The sequence below is a fragment of the Apodemus sylvaticus genome, chromosome 8 (assembly GCF_947179515.1).
Source record: "Apodemus sylvaticus chromosome 8, mApoSyl1.1, whole genome shotgun sequence".
NCBI classification, from domain to species: Eukaryota; Metazoa; Chordata; class Mammalia; order Rodentia; family Muridae; genus Apodemus; species Apodemus sylvaticus.
Genome location: NC_067479.1, coordinates 83811708 through 83829844, shown reverse-complemented (window position 1 = coordinate 83829844; position 18137 = coordinate 83811708). Strand labels below are relative to the sequence as shown.

Here is an 18137-nt window from a genome sequence, read left to right as displayed (position 1 = left end):
ATATTCTGTTTCTATAATTACTGTGCACCCTTAATGGTTAGATTCACCCCAACCCTTAACCTTGTCTTGGAGACAATATAGATATTTAGACCACAAGAAAGCTTTAAAATATTTTATTGAAGTTACATAGAAAATTTAAGAACTGCTGCATCTTTGGTGTTTTACACAGAACACGTTTGAGGGATGCTTCCGTAGAGGCACTTGGGGAATCTTTCTAGCACCTTTAGTATAAATAGTCTGAGGACTTCACTGGGCAGCATAAATAGGCTGGACAACCCCATGGTCTGCCTGTGACAGGGGTCTCAGTGGGCTTTAGGAATAAGTTTTCAAATCCATTTGTTTGCTTCACTTTTCCTGGCCAGGTAGAATCCATGGCAAACAAAAGTCAGATTTAGTCTTTGCTCTAGTTGGTTTTTTGTTGAATGAATTTGGCCTTTTAAATAACTGTTTACAAAAGTTGATTTAATAAGCAATGATTAAAATTCTATTTTAAACGTGTACTAACCTTTGTTTTTAAAAATACAGTAGTAAAGATTGAGGTATACATTTCACAAAATATACTTGAGTCTCACTGTACTGAAAATGCTCATTTTGTGTGCCAAGAGCTCATAATGGCCAATTCCTTTTTCACTGTCTTTGCTTTTGTAGCAAATGTTCTTAGGTCAAGATTCTTGTAAACTTGAAATCCTTCTATACATTTAATGTTCATTTTCTTCCTGTGAGGGGAGTGGACAGCAGTGAATATTTCATTAGTTAAGGAAGGCCATGCTGACAGTTACCACAGCCCTCTCTACCCTGGTCCAGGGAAGCATCCTGATGCACTTGGACGGACTCACCTGCTGGACAGTAGGGGTAGACTGCAGTGATCCCATAGAGGTGAGAGCGCTGCTCAGGGAGGTACTCATCAGTGACCTGGCCACTGTCTTTATTCACCGATATAACACCATCCCTAGTAAAAGAAGGAAGAGGGATTCATGGGTAAAGTTTCAGTAGATAACAATTGGGCGGTTTTCTGTAATACATTAAAAAACAATTCAGCTAAATGAGTTTTGACACAGTTTGTCTATACCACTGATTCTGGATGTTGCCCTTACACAAATATCACCTAGGAACTACTGTTCACACAGAATGTATTTAATGTTCTGTGACCAGAGGAACTAGTGGTTAAATTAGTTCCCAATTCTGGCTAGGCCCATGGGGTCTATTCAAGTACTACCGTTAGGCCTTGTGAAAATTGTAGGAAGGGGGAAAAGGTTTCAGACATGTGCCTTATGTTCTGTTTTGAAGTGTTCTTATCAGGGAATCAAATAGTGTTTTTCAGTCTTTAGGGAAGACAGTTTATTATTATTATTGATATTATTTTGTTCTTCAGGACAGGCTTCCTCTTGCATAGTCTTGGTTGTGAAGATCAGGCCCACCTTGAACTGATCCCCCTGCCTCTGCCTGTCTAGTGCTGGTATTAAAGGCATGCATCACCATATGCTGCTTATTGATAATATTTTTAAAAAGAAAAAAAACCCCAACAGGCTGGAGAGATGGCTCAGCAGTTAAGAGCACTGACTACTCTTCTGAAGGTCCTGAGTTTGATTCCCAGCAACCACATGGTGGCTCACAACCATCCGTAATGAGATCTGACGCCCTCTTCTGGTATGTCTGAAGACAGCTGCAGTGTACTCAGATACTTAAATAAATCTTAAAAAACAAAACAAAACAAAACTTTGTACTGTTTAAAACTACTCATTCTCTAAGAACATATTTAAATAAATGCTTCTTATTTAGAAGTTTATTACCAAATTTCTTCAATTTAAATGCTGCCAGCAAGCAACACCATTAAACTTGGGGGTGAAATGCAGGGATGAATTCAAGTCGTAACCCTGCAAGACCAGTGTCTACTGATGGACAAAGTCCAAACGGGTTTCTAACCAAAGCTTCTGACTGTCAAGGCACAGCATGCTCTTCAGAGCCCACTGCCCTCCAGGCTGCTGCAGGGTGCTCACCTGCGCCAGTCCGTGTGGTAGAAGTGATCTGCGTAGCTGACAATGCTGAAGGGGTAGTTGAGGTGGTTCTGGATGACGCGTCGTCCAGTTCCATCAGGTAGGGTACACTCCAGTTTTTTGGTTCCTTTTAAGACATCCAAGAGGGAAAATGAGTTCCCTTCATGCCCCGAGCAAACCACTGCTAAAAATGAGGTCCCAGAGTCCTCAAGGGAACAGAGGTAGGATTTAAACATGGGGCATTGTGTGCCTGCTGCAGCTCACACGGGCATCTGTCAATCCAGCCCTAGAATCCTCGCCACCTGGTACGGCAGAACTCTAGTTTTGAGATTCAAACTTCAAACTTTTTGTGGAAGAATCTAATATATTGAAGTCTGGCAGTGTCTTTCCAAGGGGGGGGGGCACTAAAGATAAGGATTTTTATAATTTCAAGTCTAAATTTGTAAGTTGAAAACAACATTCAGACTGGCCAAAATATTTATATATTTATAAATTCTAGGTATAAAAGAAAAAAATGGTAGCAGTTATTTTACATGGTAATACTTTGACTCTTTGAAAAAAAACTATGAAATTCAAGAATTTTCAAATTTCACATTTCTTATGAAGACTGAATTTCATATACCTTTTTAAAACTAATATTCAGACAACTGGACTGTAAAAACTAAATTTGATAACTTTCTTTGGTAGAATGAGACACACACACACACAGAGTGTCTTTTAAGGTTTTTTTGGTAACAAAAAGCACACCACAGAATTGATAACCCGTGTTAACCAAATGCATTCCTGAGGGAGGATAGCCTCTCTCATCATTTGTCAAAGGATCACAGCACACCAAGTGCTAAGAGTCTTACATAAACTGTAATAATGGCCCAGAATGGAGGCTAACCTCAGCTCATCCAATTGTCAACAGCAGCCAATACTTCAAACTTAAGTAGTTTCCAGGTGTTCACTGGGGCTAGGGGGGTAGGACAGGCATGCTACACAGTGGGGACAGGGCAGGACAGATCTGCTACACAGTCCAGCCTCCTCCCTAAGCCCCAGAAAATTTACTGTAAGAATCACTGTAAAATGTTCTTTTAAAGCTTACAGGTCTGGTGTATTCTGCGCTGACAGAAATTTAAACCAAAAGATATAAAGATGGGCAAGAGCTGGTTTGTAGTGACATCCCATAGTGCTCACACTGCAGTAAGGGAAGCTCATCTTTCTCCACATCACCAGCATTACCTGCATCTGCCCAGCAGAGCAGTTTGGAGAAGGGGTCAAAGGTTAATCCATTGGGTAATCCAATATCTTTGTTGATCAGAATTCTTCTGTTTTCACCATCTAAAGATGATGTTTCAATTTTAGGAGCTTCTCTGTTCCAGTCTGTCCAGTACAAGTTGCTGTGGATAAATTTTTAGATTGTTATGAACAACTGTGCAGGGGCTGGGGATACAGCTTAGTAGTAGGGCTCGTGTTTAGCACGTATAACTCCAGCGCCAACATGTCCCCCACCCCCCACCCTATGCAGTAGCCACACTGGCCACCGATCACCACCTCCTGGTATTCACAGACTTAATTTCCTTGAATTTGGCTGAGTTTGGTGTCTTGCTCCTGGTGAATGGTACAGCAGAAGTCATAAAATCACTTTCACTATTAGTCTTTTTTTAAAACTGGCTTCTGTCCTGTGCCTTTTCTTGCTCCCCAGGGGAAGCTGGATTTTATATAGCAGGCTACCTCTTGCCCATTGGCCATCAAGAGCCTGAGGCCTGCCAGCAGTCCACAGGAGATGTTGGAAAGGGACCTTCTTTCTCAGAAAGTCTGGACCATGTTGGCCTTGCCTGGCCAGTACCTCGGTTGCCACTTTTTGACATTACCTCACCCAGATACCTCACTCACAGTTAACAATGTTGTCTTAGGCTGCCATGGCTTTCTGACAATCATAACTGTGTGGGAGTCATTATCTATTAACTGTCTAGATCCTTGCCTCTCACACACCTGATGCAGTTGCCCAGAAAACCCTTAATTTGTCAAAATCTTGGGCCTAGAATCCAAAGAAATTTGTTAGGAAAAGTCTTGTGGTAGAAGTTAATGGGACCTGTTATAAGGAACTAGTCAGGATAGAAGGATAGAGTTTTTGGGGCAGCCCTAAGTGTTGAAAGGGAAACTTAGTTATCCTACACCTGGCAATGACCGGGACAGAGACACTCTGACCTAACATACAAAATACTCAGAAAGCAGGATCTCATTCATTGGAAATAAGTTATGCATAATGGAAACAGAGTTACAGAGCAGAAACAGTGAGACTTCCATGAAAGCTATAGATATTTGTTGTTTGTTAAGTTTCCTCTGCTGTGGACGTCACTCCTTGTGGATGGGAATAAGAGCCAGAGAGCAGTTTCCACTGTGTGGCAGGCGGAGATCCACACAGTGAGCAGTGTCCTTGGAGAGGAGTGGCTAACTGTCTGAGAATGCACTCACACCTGTGTGGCATTGTCCCCTAGACTCTAGCTCTTGGAGCCTATGACTGAACAAGGCGCCATTTTCAGTCCCTGTCCTGTCACACTAAGCAGCAAAGACTATCAAAAGAGGAGCCCTAAGGGGTAATTAGTCCTGCAGATAAGGAACCTTCATGTGTAGAACTTTAAGTCCAAATCACCTTCAGGAAGAACCTTCACTGCCTCGAAAGGCTTCCCTGTAACTGTTTGTGGAAACTGCATCTCAATAATCCCAGGGACCCCTGACCCAGGCCCGGACACCCCAGGTGATAGCCTTGGCAGTTGTCACAGAGAGAACATTTTTACCTGGACTTTGTACACTCTCCATCCAGAAAACAAAAACAAAAACAAACAAACAAAAACCCTGCTGTGTTTTAAACAAGGCTTTCTCAAGGTACTGCTGAAGGAACCTTCTTTCTGCAGACCCATCAATTTCCAAGGCCCTGCCTAATGACCATCTGATCCAGGCAGTCTCTGGCTCCTCCCGTGATGGGGTCTGGATTCTTATGATGGGGTGTGACACATCACATACCAGGCTAACTAACACTTTCCCTGAATGCCATCTTACTTCCAGCTTCTTAGGATGCAAGACCCTGATTTTTGCCTACAAGAATGCTTGATGCCAAGACTCAGTGAAACAGTATTCGGCAAAACCAGAACGGGGAAGTGGGAAGGGGTGGGAGGGAGGACAGGGGAAGAGAAGGGGGCTTACGGGACTATCGGGGAGTGGGGGGCCTAGAAAAGGGGAAATCATTTGAAATGTAAATAAATTATATCGAATAAAAAAATAGAATATAATGATAAAAAAAAAAAAAAGAATGCTTGATGCCCAGCAGTGCGCCGACATATCTGGTGAATTACCGTATTTGAGGTTTTATTCTGGTCTATCGAGACCTTCCCATGTCATATCTAAGAGCCAGGGGCTCCAAAACAGATTACAGGTAAGATGAGAGAATAAGGCAAGCTAACCCTCGGATTGGGTCCACAGTGATGGCTCGTGGATTCACCAGATCTGTGTGGAAGAGGACCTTGCGCTCGGAACCATCCAGTCTGGCTCGCTCAATCTTATCCAGGCCACTATCTGTCCAGTACATTGTTCTACGGAAGTGGTCAATGGCAAGTCCTTCCGGGCTTATCAGACCTGGAAATAAAGGTAAGACAGGAGCATTGGCTGGTGTAAAAGGTGAGTTCAAGTTCCGTATCTGCTGAGCAGCTTTCGGAATCCAGAGCATAAAAGCCTTAATCCCCAGAATGAAGGCTCTACTGCCTTCTTAACCACATCTGTCCCTTCTGTGCTGGTCCTTGCTGCCCTGGTGGCACTTGGCATCCACGGTGCCAGGGACAGGTGATACAAACCGCTTGTTTGTTTAGCTTAAAAATAATCTGCACAGAATTTAACCTTCCCTTTAGATGAGAACAGGAGAAACCAGGACGAAACAGGTCAATGGCAGTAAAATAAAAGGTACCGCCAAGTGTCCGTGGGAAGAAGCTGCTGACCTGAGGCGATGATGGTCTCGGGTTCGGCTCCTGCCTCCAAGCCGGCACGGCTAATGGTCCGACCAGCAACGTCTGTCCAGTAGACCATCCTCTCCCGGCAGTCATAGTCAATCCCCACGACTATGGAGCCCTGGGAGGACCAATGGTGACGTCAGAAGGATTAGCATTCCCTGAATCCCAACCCCGAGTTCACGGCTATGCAGCGCTACTGTGAACAACCTGCACTGTGGTGGTGTGGGGCAGTGGGCAGGTAGAGACTCCTCCCTCAGGTGAGAGCCAGGCTCAGCTATACTTTCATTTCCTCCAACACGACAATCAATGAGGCATTTATAAAGAGCCCCACTGGCAACCCCCAGACAGTAAACTCCTCCGGTACTATTAGCACTGGCTGTGAAAACAGTCATTTCAGGAGAAAAATCAGCCCTCTCACGGAGGAGGGGAACATCCCGCTAAGTAAACCCTTCACATACAGTGGTGCAAAAGATGAATGCTTCTAAGCATTACTGGTACTTTCTCAAAGAGCCTTTCTAAAATCTGACAACACATGCCAACAAAACTTTCCCTACTGGGTGAACAGAATGAGATCCTCCCCAACCCAAGGTGTAATCGCCCCGGCCTCCTAATATAAGCATTTAGTTGTGCGGTATACAAGACAGCCTGTAATTTAACAATTTGGGAGGACTGTGGTCACCAGCCAAAGGCTGGTACAGTTTCTCCCTTTCCTTCTTGATGAATGACAGTATTATTCAAGACTCTGAATCTGTGATGTTCCTGCTGGAGCTCCACACAGGACTTGCTTCTTTCCATTTCTAACCCAGTTTCTTGCTGTGAAAACCCCCAGCAGACACGGAATTGAACACAGGCCACACCGGTCCCCGCCTTGCCTAGGAAAGCCTCCTGGGGCTTGGCCTAAAGTAGTCACCATGAGGCACTGTGTGAAGAATTTGGCTCCTGTAGAAAAGCTAGCATTTATATGGGGGGACCTAAGGTCAATGGTACTTTTATTTGAAAATTAAACTTAAAACGTCCTCTATCTGAGGCAAGGGCACACAGTCATACAGGTGGCAGTGAGCCCAGGGACTCACGGGATTCATAAACCAGGCTTCTTGGTATGAAGGTCACATTTTAGGTAAATTTCCTTAAAGAGTGCTTATAATTCCCCCCTTCCCCTTCTGTTCCACTATAACCATCTCCTCTCTGCCCATTAGACATGCTCAGAAATGCAATCAAGCCATCTGGTACGGCTTCAACACAAGATGGTTAGCATGGAGAGACCATAAAGCAGTACACTCTTATAAAGCGGGATCGGGATGGCGCCTCAGATCTCAAAGAAAAACACCACCTTTTCATCATACACTGGTTTCTTTGAAGCTTTCTTAGAAACAGTAGTTCATGAACATTAGTAAACAGAGAAGAGAAGAACTCTGCCCTGTCTGTATGAAAAGCCTGCTCAGTGTACACTGAAGACAGGATCAGACCAGCTTCCAAGGTAGCTGTGTTTCTCTTGTCCCCACTTCAGAAGAAATTCCTTCTTCCACATGGAAGTGCCTTGCTAGCTCAAGAGATAAGCATACCCAGGGGCGGGGCTGGGCGGAGGCTGCATAGGTAGCACACAGTCCCCAGAGCTGTACAATGGACCAGGCAGAGCACTAGGAAAGAAGTGAGTCCAAGTGACGTAGTCCAAATGAAAGGGGACAGCCTGACAAGAGGTTCTGATTTCTACCCCAGCATCTCAAATGACCACCTCCTGCTTTTTTGTTTGATTTTTTTGTTTTTTTTTTTTTTGTTGTTGTTTTTTGTTTTTGTTTTGACTTCCAAATGTCTGTGACCAGTAGAGAACCCCTGGGAACCTGAGGCAAGAATGATCTTCCCACAAACAGCCAACAGCTCTGAAATTCTTTGGCTATCTGAACTTCCATGACACCCTGTGGATATAGCGGCTAGAAGGGGTCAGACATCATTTCCAGAAACAGAGCCTCACTAAAGCAGGTGGAAGGCCAGAAGCGCGCCAGGAGTGTCTGCACCGTACTGCACTTCCCTCTGAAAACCACAGAGCACAGCTCCTCCAGGCCCACAAGCCCACAAGCCCAGTCTGCAGGCTCACCCTCATCCCAAGCCCCACCCACCCTTCGCGCGGAGCCCAGCCTCCCTGGAGAAACCCAGTTTACATGCAGTGACAGCAGGGTCCTGGCTGCATCCTTCTGAAGCCTGCTGCCGTTGAGGGGCAAATGGCCAATCTGCTGGCCCTGCGCATAGAGCAGGAAGGTGCCCACGGATGGCGGAGTCACATCAGGCCGGGCTGTGGGCCTGACTACGGGTGGAGCCACAGTGGGTATGCCTGTTTGTGGGGAGGTGGGCAGAGGAAGGAAAGTTACTTTTGCACATGAGAACCTCCAAAATTACCCAGTTCTTCCTGGAACATATTTCCAAGAAATCCTGGTTTCTAAGGTGGTTCCCCCCCTCCCCCCGATGATTAATTACTCAACTTTCTGCCATTTACTCAAAAAATAAAGATAACTTGCCTCCACACAAAGTGCAGAGTTTTAGGATGCAGCATGGCAGTCAAATGGTCACTGGGGCCCTAGGGTGGTACTGTCCCCTTTCACCCAGGGCTGGGGGGCAGAATAGTCACACTTTGGCCTGACATGAGCTATTCTTATAGCAGGAACCATTCTTATTGTGACAAAGCCAACGTCAAATCCAGATTGGGATCCTGAGAGACCCTGAGGGTAAGCTAACCCAGCGTCGATGAGGCGACTGCTTATTAGACTTGATAATCCTTTTCCTCCCTACTCTGCCCACCTCAGAAAGCAAAACCCCAACAGAAAGCCCTCAATGACACAAAGGAGCGCCCGGGCCATCCCATGCTTACACGCAGGCGTGGTGCCCGGCTGCGAGCGTGTGCCCTGCAGCTCTCTGCCGTCCCTGTCCACGCACCAACAGAAGTCACTCTTCCCATGGCACTGCAGGGGGACGAAGTGGCCCAGGTCGTCACACTGGGGCACGTACTGGTCATCCCTGGGTGTGCCCCCGTAGTGTTCCAGCAGACTTTCCCTCCAGCGCTCACAGACAGTCCGAGGCCTCTGCGTGGGCTCTAAGATGGGGAAACAAAGCCTTGAGTGGCCAATCAAGATCAGCACAGTTCCAGATCCTAACTCACCTTCTCCTGGCCTTCCTTTTCCTCTGCCCAGTAGCAGGGCCTTAGCCATGGCCCCTGGACACCGGGCCAAGGAAGCACAGGTGTTCTCAAAAGTTTTCTGTGGCAACCCAGAAAAGAAATCACCTTGATGTTGTTCCTTGATGCTCCTATCTCCCAAGGCCGGGAGGGCCTGTCATGGAGGCCTGGCCACATGAGACATGAACAAGGAGACACGCTCATCCATCCACCTCACTCAGGCCAGTGGAGATGCACACGGAGCCTGATCATGTGCCCGGGGCTCCTCTGATGACAGAACACTGCTCAGACTTGTGACCCACGTGTCACTTTAAAGCAACTCTAGCCCACTTGTCTCTAGTTCTTGCTAAAACAGCCACCATAGGCTGGCTGGCCTGTATGTGTCCTAGAAAAAGGCTGACGGCCATGCTGAGCTGTAGCCCTTGGATCACGCTGAGCTGCGGTAGGCCTCGGTTACACTGACCAGTTACAAGGAGCAAGGGTGATGGGACACTGTATAGGGCACGGCAAAGGTGGCACTGAGCAGTGGGGAACTGCTTCTTGGACTATCTGGTTTCGAGAATTCCCTGCCATCGTATTGCTAGAACTATCTCAAAGCTGACCCTTTCTGCCAAGCTCCAGTTTTCTGTCACAACAGTGTCCTGTTTTCTCTAGGACTCCACACCCTCAACTCTCCACACCCTCAACTCTCCTCAGAGCCTGGAGCTTCTGGTTCATACCATGATTAAAGAAAGACCTCCTGGCTTCTGATGTATGCCAGTCCCGCTCACACACACCCCACCCAACCTCACGCTAGGCTGCTGCCCTAGGGTCTCGGAGGCTGTGGCCTTCATATGAGGATGGATCTACAGAGGCTCTACCGTCAGCCATTGGAATCACCTTTTCACTGAGGTTGGACAGCCCGCAGAGCATAACTAAAGGCATTTCTGGATCTGTTTTTACCGCTGTACCTCAAAGACTATGCTCTGCAGAATCACATAGCCATTTATCTCCTTGCTACTACCATCTGGATGCAAAACTGAGATCTCAGGACAAAAGTACAAGCCAGGCTTCTGCTGTCTCCCAAACTTGCTCCTCATGTCTTCAGTTCCCTACACAGCACCTGTGTCCCATTGCTCAGATAAAATCACCCCATGCCCCTTTCTCTTACTCCTCATGTCTCAGGCCAAAAAAGTCTCATCAATTTTACCTCCAAAAGCATTCTGACTAGAGGCGAACGTAGTAGTGTATGACCTTAATCCAGCACTCAGGTAGCAGAGACAGGGGCATCTCTGTGAGTTTAGAACTAGACTAGTCTACATACATAGTTAAGTTCCAGGACAGTAAGGCCTTGTCTCAAAACCAAACCAAACCAAACCAAAACCAAACAACAACAACAAACAAAAAACAAAAACAACAGACTGTCTGGACTTCTTGCCACTTCTCCACGTGTCGTCCGTGTTACAGGAATCCTCTCACACCAGGATCACGGCAACGGCCTTCTGACTAGCTTTTTTGCTTCCACCTTTCCTCACCAAACCAGTGTATACTCAGCCAGCAGCTACAATGGGGCATTTAAACTCAAGGCCTAATATTACCCAGAGACCATGGCCACAGTCTTTTGGCTGCCTTTGCTGTTTCCACCTTCCCATGCCTTTACTCCACCAACCTGTGCACACTCAGTCAACAGCCACAATGGTGCTTTCAAAACCTGGGGTATCTTAGTCCATTCTTCTGCTGAAAACCTCCCAGAGACTTCAAAGAACAAAGCTGGGGGCATCACAACCAGGCTGGAGGGACCAGTCCTCTGAGAAGGTGGGGAGATACCAATAAAGCCCCCAATCTCAGACTCACAGGCTGTTATAGCTCATGACCCAACAGGAAGCAAAGGAGAGAAAGGCCCTACTCAGCCCAAAGTGTTTCAGGACAGGAGAGAAGACCGCTACCCCCTCAAATACTGGCTATCCATTTCACAGTGCTGGGAAAACCACTAAGAGTCCATTCCACACTGAACACCCGACCCCTGATAGCCACTCCTATTTCTGGGGACCACCCAACACGGGTATGCATCTGGATGGATGCACACAAGAGCAACAAGTCAACTGGGGTTCAGATCCCTCACAGGTAGGCACCCTCCTCACCCCCCACTGCTTTTAGCTACGTTGTTATTCGATCATGGGCTTGCTTCTTTCCTGCTTCTGATTGGTTAGGGTTCAAACAGTCTTGAGTGCAGAGCATGCAAGCCTTCATCCAACTGACCTGGTTACGCAAAATGAGACTAGTCAGAGATGGCAGGCGGGGCCGAGCAGTGCCAGGGAAGACGTCTGGGCCATGAGATGTCTGCACACAGGAATGTGCCTGAGTCACTATCCTCAGCACATGCTATTTTAATCAACTTAATAGAATGCCGGGCCATTCCTCCACGAGCCCCACTGAGCCACTGACTCTCAAACCTCTGACAGAGAGCTGAGGCCTTTGAGATGAGCCACGACCAAATCAGGATTTCTCTAGGTACCTTATTTTTTAAGGCCTGCAGAATTTTTTTCCTAAAGAAACTATTAGAGGCAGTGGGGGTGAGGGGGGGGGTTGCATAGGGGCCAAAAGCACTGTGGAGCAATCCGTTACCAGTTAACTTGTGTGAATCTTTACTTTTATTTTTTGAGAAGTTTGTGCAACCTATTTTAATCATATTAACCCTCCCCCAACTCTTACCAGAGCCACGCCCCCTAACTTTTATATACATGAATCTTAGAAATGCTAAAGTCACGAATGTTGAAGAATCAAAACTGCTAACTTGCCTGCTCAGTTTCCCTCACACGTTAAAAGCTGATAATTTTGTTTTTGTTTTATAACTTAATTATGTTTTTATTTTATAATTTAGAAAGTAGCTCTTTGGATACTGGCTCCCAGATCAGGAAGTATTTAAGCTGAAGCAGCAGCTTTGGTGTTCAATTTTGAATAACTTGGCATGAGGCTGGAACGGCGTATGCTGTCTGCTGCCCACAAGGCAGGCGAGACCCTGCCCACCGTGTCCTAGCACCCTGGTGCAAAGAAGGCAGATGAGAATGGCCGTGCTCGCCATGAACACCTCAGAGCAGATGGATGGGTTCCTACACTTCCTATGAAAGCAGCTGCGGAAAGAAGGGCTTCCCAAGACCACCCTGCATCGCCTAGAAAGGACTGGAGTCATTGGATTAGAAGGAAACTCAATGGCTGCACTCCGAGTTTCATACCTAACTCACCCACTAACGTTAGCACAGTCTTCAGACTGCTTTCTACACAGTTACCTAGAAAGGAGTCTCGCTTAAATCAAACACTCACTACTCTGGGAAAACTCTTTAGCTCTCTCCAGCCTCACAGAGAGCATGTGGGCCACAGCCTGATTCAGACACTCAACTATCAGTCTCTACTCAACAAGGATCTATGCAGCTGGAGTCCAATGTATAAAGGATCCTGCATGTCGCCTATGTATCTATACGTCCCTATGACATTAACGTGCACATGGGTGTGTCCATATCATCCAAGTGTTCTTTGGAGGGAAAAAAAAAGCAATGAGAAAACAGTAGCAAGTCAGACCCACGTCTGCAAAGCCAGAGCTGGGTTATAAACCACCCACTGCCAAAGCCATTCTGTTCCTTGGTTCCAGGCCTCAATGGGCTTAAGGTATTTCTTTGGGGCAGAAGACTCACCTGGAGGTGGCCCGCAGTGGGGCGGGGTGGAGCCAGGTGGAGTCTGGGTGCCAGGGACTTCATGGCCATTTCGGTCCACACACCAGCAGAAGCCAGTGCCACCGTGGCATTGCAGTGGCACGAAGTTTCCCTGGTCATCACACTGGGGGATGTGGATCCGTGAGCCAGGGTAGGCATGCTGGGCCTGGGCATAGCGCTGCTGGTATTCACAGGGCTTCAGGCCCGAGATGGAGTCTCCCGGAACCGAGTCTGAGGGAGACATAAAGGAGAAATAAGAGGCACTGCAACCCGTGCCCACTAACCAGCGCTCCATAAAGTCTTCTGTACTGTGCATTTCTTCCATACAACTGAAAGTTACGGTGACACTGAAAAACAGCAAGACACTAACAGTTTAGAGTCCTGAGTTCTTATTCTGGCTTTGCTAACATCTAACTAGTAATTACTAATTCCCTCCATTTGCCCTGTACATGAATAAACTAGCCCAGTGTGTTCCTTAGCCTTGGGGGTCAGCTGACATCTGGGCAAAATGAAGAATAACGCACCCCCCCCCCCAGGCATTCTGGGAGACTCTGGAGAGGACAAGTTAACTCCGTCCACTCTTTGGGACCCAGAGTCTAAGTCTGACAAGCCCAGAGCAGTAGCAGCCACGTTGCGGTATGTTGGCCAGGCTCCGTGAGTACTGACGAGTCACCGTGAGCACTGACTTCTGGCTCGCTAGTGCATGAGGCACCTACTGAATAAGCTTCTCCTCAACGGTCTATCCAAACAACACTCAGCAAAGTAGATCAGTCAGGTGGTGAACCAGAGCAGCCACAGGCTGGATGATAGACTCCAAGAAGCTCACATACCAACTAGCAGTAAGTGGGCATCAGGAGTCTACTGAGAAGAATCCAGAGCTTGGAAAATCCCCCTTCCAGGCCTCAGACCAGGTTCCATATTGGGCAGGGAGGAAAATTAAGGTAGGAAGGAGCTGGGAGATCCCCAAGTTTAATCTGGTCTTTCATCACTTACCAGAGGTGCAGTGAAAGCCGTCCCCGTGATAGCCAGGCTGGCAACGGCAGGAGAAGGACCCGGGGGTATTGTAGCAAACAGCTGCCTCATGACATCTGTTTTCCGCACATTCATCAACATCTGCAGAGGTCAGGGACAGGCACAGAGAGGCGAGGAAAGGAAGGAAGAAGGAAGGAAGATCATGACTTCATCACAAACAGCTGTGTGACTACACGGTCAGAATGCATGTGGCTCAAAAGTTAGCAACTTTAGAACATCCCTGGGTCTGGGCTGAGGCACGCTCATGTCAAACACTAAGCACAACAGAAAAAAACAAAAAACAAAAACCACGTACTGGTGGGCTGGAGTGATGATGGCTCAACAGTTAAGAACACTGACTGCTCTTCCAAAGGTCCTGAGTTCAAATCCCAGCAACCACATGGTGGCTCACAACCATCTGTAATGAGATCTGACGCCCTCTTCTGGTGTGTCTGAAGACAACTACAGTGTACTGACATAATAATAAATAAATCTTTAGGCTGGAGTGAGCGGGGCCAGAGCAAGCAGAGGTCCAGAGATGACTTACAACCATCTGTATAGCTACAGTGTACTCATATACATAAAATAAATAAAGACTTTTTTAAAAAAATGTACTGGAAGTTTTATGTTAACTTGACACAAGTCAGAAACATAAAAGAGGTGAGAGCTTCAATTGAGAAAAATGTCTTTATAGGGTATTTTCTTAATTAGTGATCAATGGGAGAGGACCCAGCCCCTTGTGGGTCGGGGTGGTACCATCCTTGGGCTGGTGAAACTGGGTTCTACAAAAAAAGCAGGCTGAGCAAGCCACGGGCAGCAAGCCAGTGAGCAGCCTGCCCCCACAGCCTCTGCATCAGCTCCCGCCTCCAGGTTCCATCCCTGCATGACGCCCTGGCCTCGCTGCTTTTTGATGATGAACGGTTATATGGAACTGTGAGCGAAATCAACCTTTTCCTCTCAAAGTTGCTTTTGGTAGGTATTCCATCACAGTAACTATTACCTCAACTGAGACAAAAACAAATCCAGGAACATAGGAGCTAACAAACTAGACAGATGCTCAGCGTAGAAATCCAATTTACTTTGAGCATGGGTACTCTGAGAAAAATATCCTGTTGTATATTTCTGGGGTGTCTTTGGCTACTGTGAATTCTAGAAGTTATTTCCTTTCAACTAGTAACCTGTACTGTAAATCATTAATCTCCTGTCAGTGATATTACAAAAAAGAAGAGATAAATATAGGAAACAATAGCTTTTCCTTCTTTGTTTGGCATCTGCTCCTGTCCCAAACACATTTTCAGTTTAGAAGGAAGCTGACCCTTGCTGCCTAAACCTCCAACCAGAGACAGCATTGCAGGAACGTGCTTTGCACTTGTACAGAGAGAAGAATGTCCTTGGCACTTTTGAAACACATGCACCTGAGAGCCTGAACTTGTCGGCCGCAGATAAGCAGCCCGGGCCCCTGCGCTCTGCCTGAGCTTCCCTCAGGACTTCCATCATCTCATCGAGCTCAAAACTGCAAGATGAATAGCTTGGGAAAAAGCCAACTGATGTGCCTTTTATTTTACTAATTAAAGTTGGCCCACGCTTTATCAATAGCAAGTCACCTCTTCCCCCAGCCCACACACAAAACCCCCAAGAAACTCTCCCAAGCGGAAATGCAGAAGCTGATGCCAGGGGATGAGGTAAGCTCTAGGGGGACAGGAAGTCTTCCAGAGGAAAAATGGCAGAAACGAAAGATACAGGTTTGACTTCCAGACATTGGCTTGACCCAAACCAAAACAAAGCATGGGTCATACCCACAACAGCAAATGGAAGTGTGAGGAGACTATGATGATGACAACAACAACAACCCACGTGACAAGGTGATGGCAGGAAACCTAGAACAGGAAAAGGAGCAGGTATATACCAGCTTGGAAAGTGGAACTTTATAACCAGGGTCAGATCTGAATGGGATCGGAGACAGACTCTACCAAGCCCCCATTCTCCGGAAGCGCCCACAAATCAGGATTTTTCTCAGCTGGTGGCCCACTGCTCTGAACACAGGCACTCAGCTCCCTGGACAGAAAGCCCTTCAACCCATCCAGGGAGCATCTGCTTATCCTTTGCCTTTGGAGAACACAGTGCCTTTGAGTCCAAAAACCCCTGAATGCTCAACAGAGCAAGCTTAACTCTACCCAGAGCGGCTCTCCCTGGCAAGCAAACTGCCTTTTCTGGTTATCTTCATCCCCTAAGATTAAGAAGGGAGTTGTTTAGTGAGCATCCTAGGTAGCTACTAAAGAATTCTCATTTTTATCCTAGTAGCATATCTTGTCTTTTCAAACGCCAGCTCCAGGTCACAGCTGAGTGGGGAGCTGGCTGGGCCTAGGGGACTCTGAAACTGACTGAGGAGCCAAAGCTATAAAAATGAACTTCCAGCCAAATTCAGGAAATTCCAGCTATGATAGAACATACCCTATAAGTACTTCCAGTGGCGACAGGAACCCCAAGCAATGGCAGGAAGCAGGAACTCCTGGCCACACAGCCTATTGCAGGACCCCAGGGAGCCCTTTCTTGGCTATTTTTTAACTAAGGGAGAGGGGATTCCCCAAGGCTGACAAATTTCTGGCGTTATTAAAGCCCTCACCTAGGGATTCTGACCAAACTAGAAACGGCCACTCTCCCCTTTTGTTACATTCTTCATGGACACCATGGTTACAGCAGACAGTCGTCATGAATGACCAGCAAGTAGGAAAAAAAAAAAACCCTTGAAGAAGTTTACTACATCATACCTGAGGAATCCCTGACCCCCAAGCTGGAGAACTGTAGGCTTCCCAAACTGCAATCTATCCTCATCTTAGAGGGCCTCGATGACGGACAGCTAGAGGCCAGTCAGCAGCCCCAGGGCCTGAGCTCAGAGCTGGCTTCACATTTCCTCAGGAGCACAAACACCATGGGGTTTGCAGAGAGTTAGAGCTCATTTCACTGGACAGCAAGTGTCCAGACAGAAGATGGGGGAGGACTTTGGCCTCTTCTCGAGGCAGGAGCTATTTTTTTAATTCCCACTGATATGAGGATGCCAATAACAATTAACTAGTGGGTGGGATGTTCAGGGGCTGATGGAAGTCTCGGGGGTCAGGTCAGGACAGGAGGACTGCGAGGAGCAAGACAGTCCCTGTCACAAAGGCAAGAGAAAAAAAAAGCAGCAAGATTCCAGCACAATTGAAGCCGCTACCATTCACCCATTAAGCTCAAGAATCTGTTTGAAAACCATGTCTGGAACCTTCCATTTGTTGCTCATGCTTTGGAGCTTTGACATCGCTTCCTGTCCTCATTCGGAACAGAAGCTGCTGGATGCAAATCCAGCCATGGAATGACTGACTTGCTTTCATTGTTTTAATTCTCTGGTGCTGATTAACCTTTAAACTGCCCGGAACCCTATGCTTTGGACCATATGTCCTTGCCTTCTCTCTGCTTGCTAACTGTCCAATCACACATGAATGTCTGCTGTTCACATTTGTGTGGCATGTGGTGACCTCCCTTGGGACCTGTAATTGTGATTGTGGTAGTGGTGGTACTAGTGCTAAACACTCTTCCTTCTATGTCCACACCCTCTTGTCCATGCTTTGTTTACCCAGTGTCTCTGAGCACAGAAATCCCGAGAATAATGTCTGTACCATTCCTCTGCCTCCTGAACATTTAGACGCTCTCTACCCTGGCTTCCTTAACTCACACCTGAAACTCTAAGACAATGTGTTCTTCCTGCAAAGTCACCCAGATTCTCAACAACAACATGCTTGGGAATTACCCAGCTCACATTAGAACAGGATGGAAACTGCTCCAGTTGGAGGGAAGGTGGAAAAGACTTGACTCTTAGAATTGAAGCCTCCTGTTAGTGACTTAAACCAGACTGGGAACTCAAAGCCAAGGGCACCTAGTCCCTAACAAGGTGTGGCTGGAGAAAAACACATACATCTACTTTTAAGATGTGTGCCTCCGGACTGCAAGGATCCCCAAACACAGAGCCTCTTGGCAAGGAGCCGTCTTCACTCACAGACATGAATACTATGAAACACCTCTAAATATGAATGAATACACATATCTAACATTTTGTAGGTTTATTCTGCAAGTGACTTCCATAATTAGCATATACTATCGTGTGGAATCTTTAGGAAAATAACCCCTCTCTGAAGCCTGGATGGTTATCAAACGTGGTTCTGGTTTGTTGGAGATCTTCCAAGATGAACCTCAGTGACCCCTGTCTCATGATATGCATAGTCTCTATCAAGCCTCTCCTTAGAGACATACAATCAGAACAAAT

General features: G+C 46.8%; 1 protein-coding gene across 1 annotated transcript in view; it reads right to left on the bottom strand.

The window, feature by feature from the left end:
• Positions 1-97: 97 nt before the first annotated feature.
• Positions 98-18137, bottom strand: part of Nid2 (nidogen 2) — a 60912-nt gene continuing 42872 nt past the window's right edge. Inside the window, exons 12-21 of the mRNA XM_052191738.1 lie at positions 13823-13942; positions 12812-13060; positions 8841-9062; positions 8137-8306; positions 5969-6098; positions 5441-5612; positions 3219-3376; positions 1998-2121; positions 837-949; positions 98-716 (exon numbers count right to left, since the gene is read on the bottom strand). Of these exons, the coding sequence (XP_052047698.1) occupies positions 706-716; positions 837-949; positions 1998-2121; positions 3219-3376; positions 5441-5612; positions 5969-6098; positions 8137-8306; positions 8841-9062; positions 12812-13060; positions 13823-13942 (1469 nt within the window). The 3' untranslated portion in view covers positions 98-705. The remainder of the gene's footprint in view (positions 717-836; positions 950-1997; positions 2122-3218; positions 3377-5440; positions 5613-5968; positions 6099-8136; positions 8307-8840; positions 9063-12811; positions 13061-13822; positions 13943-18137) is intronic.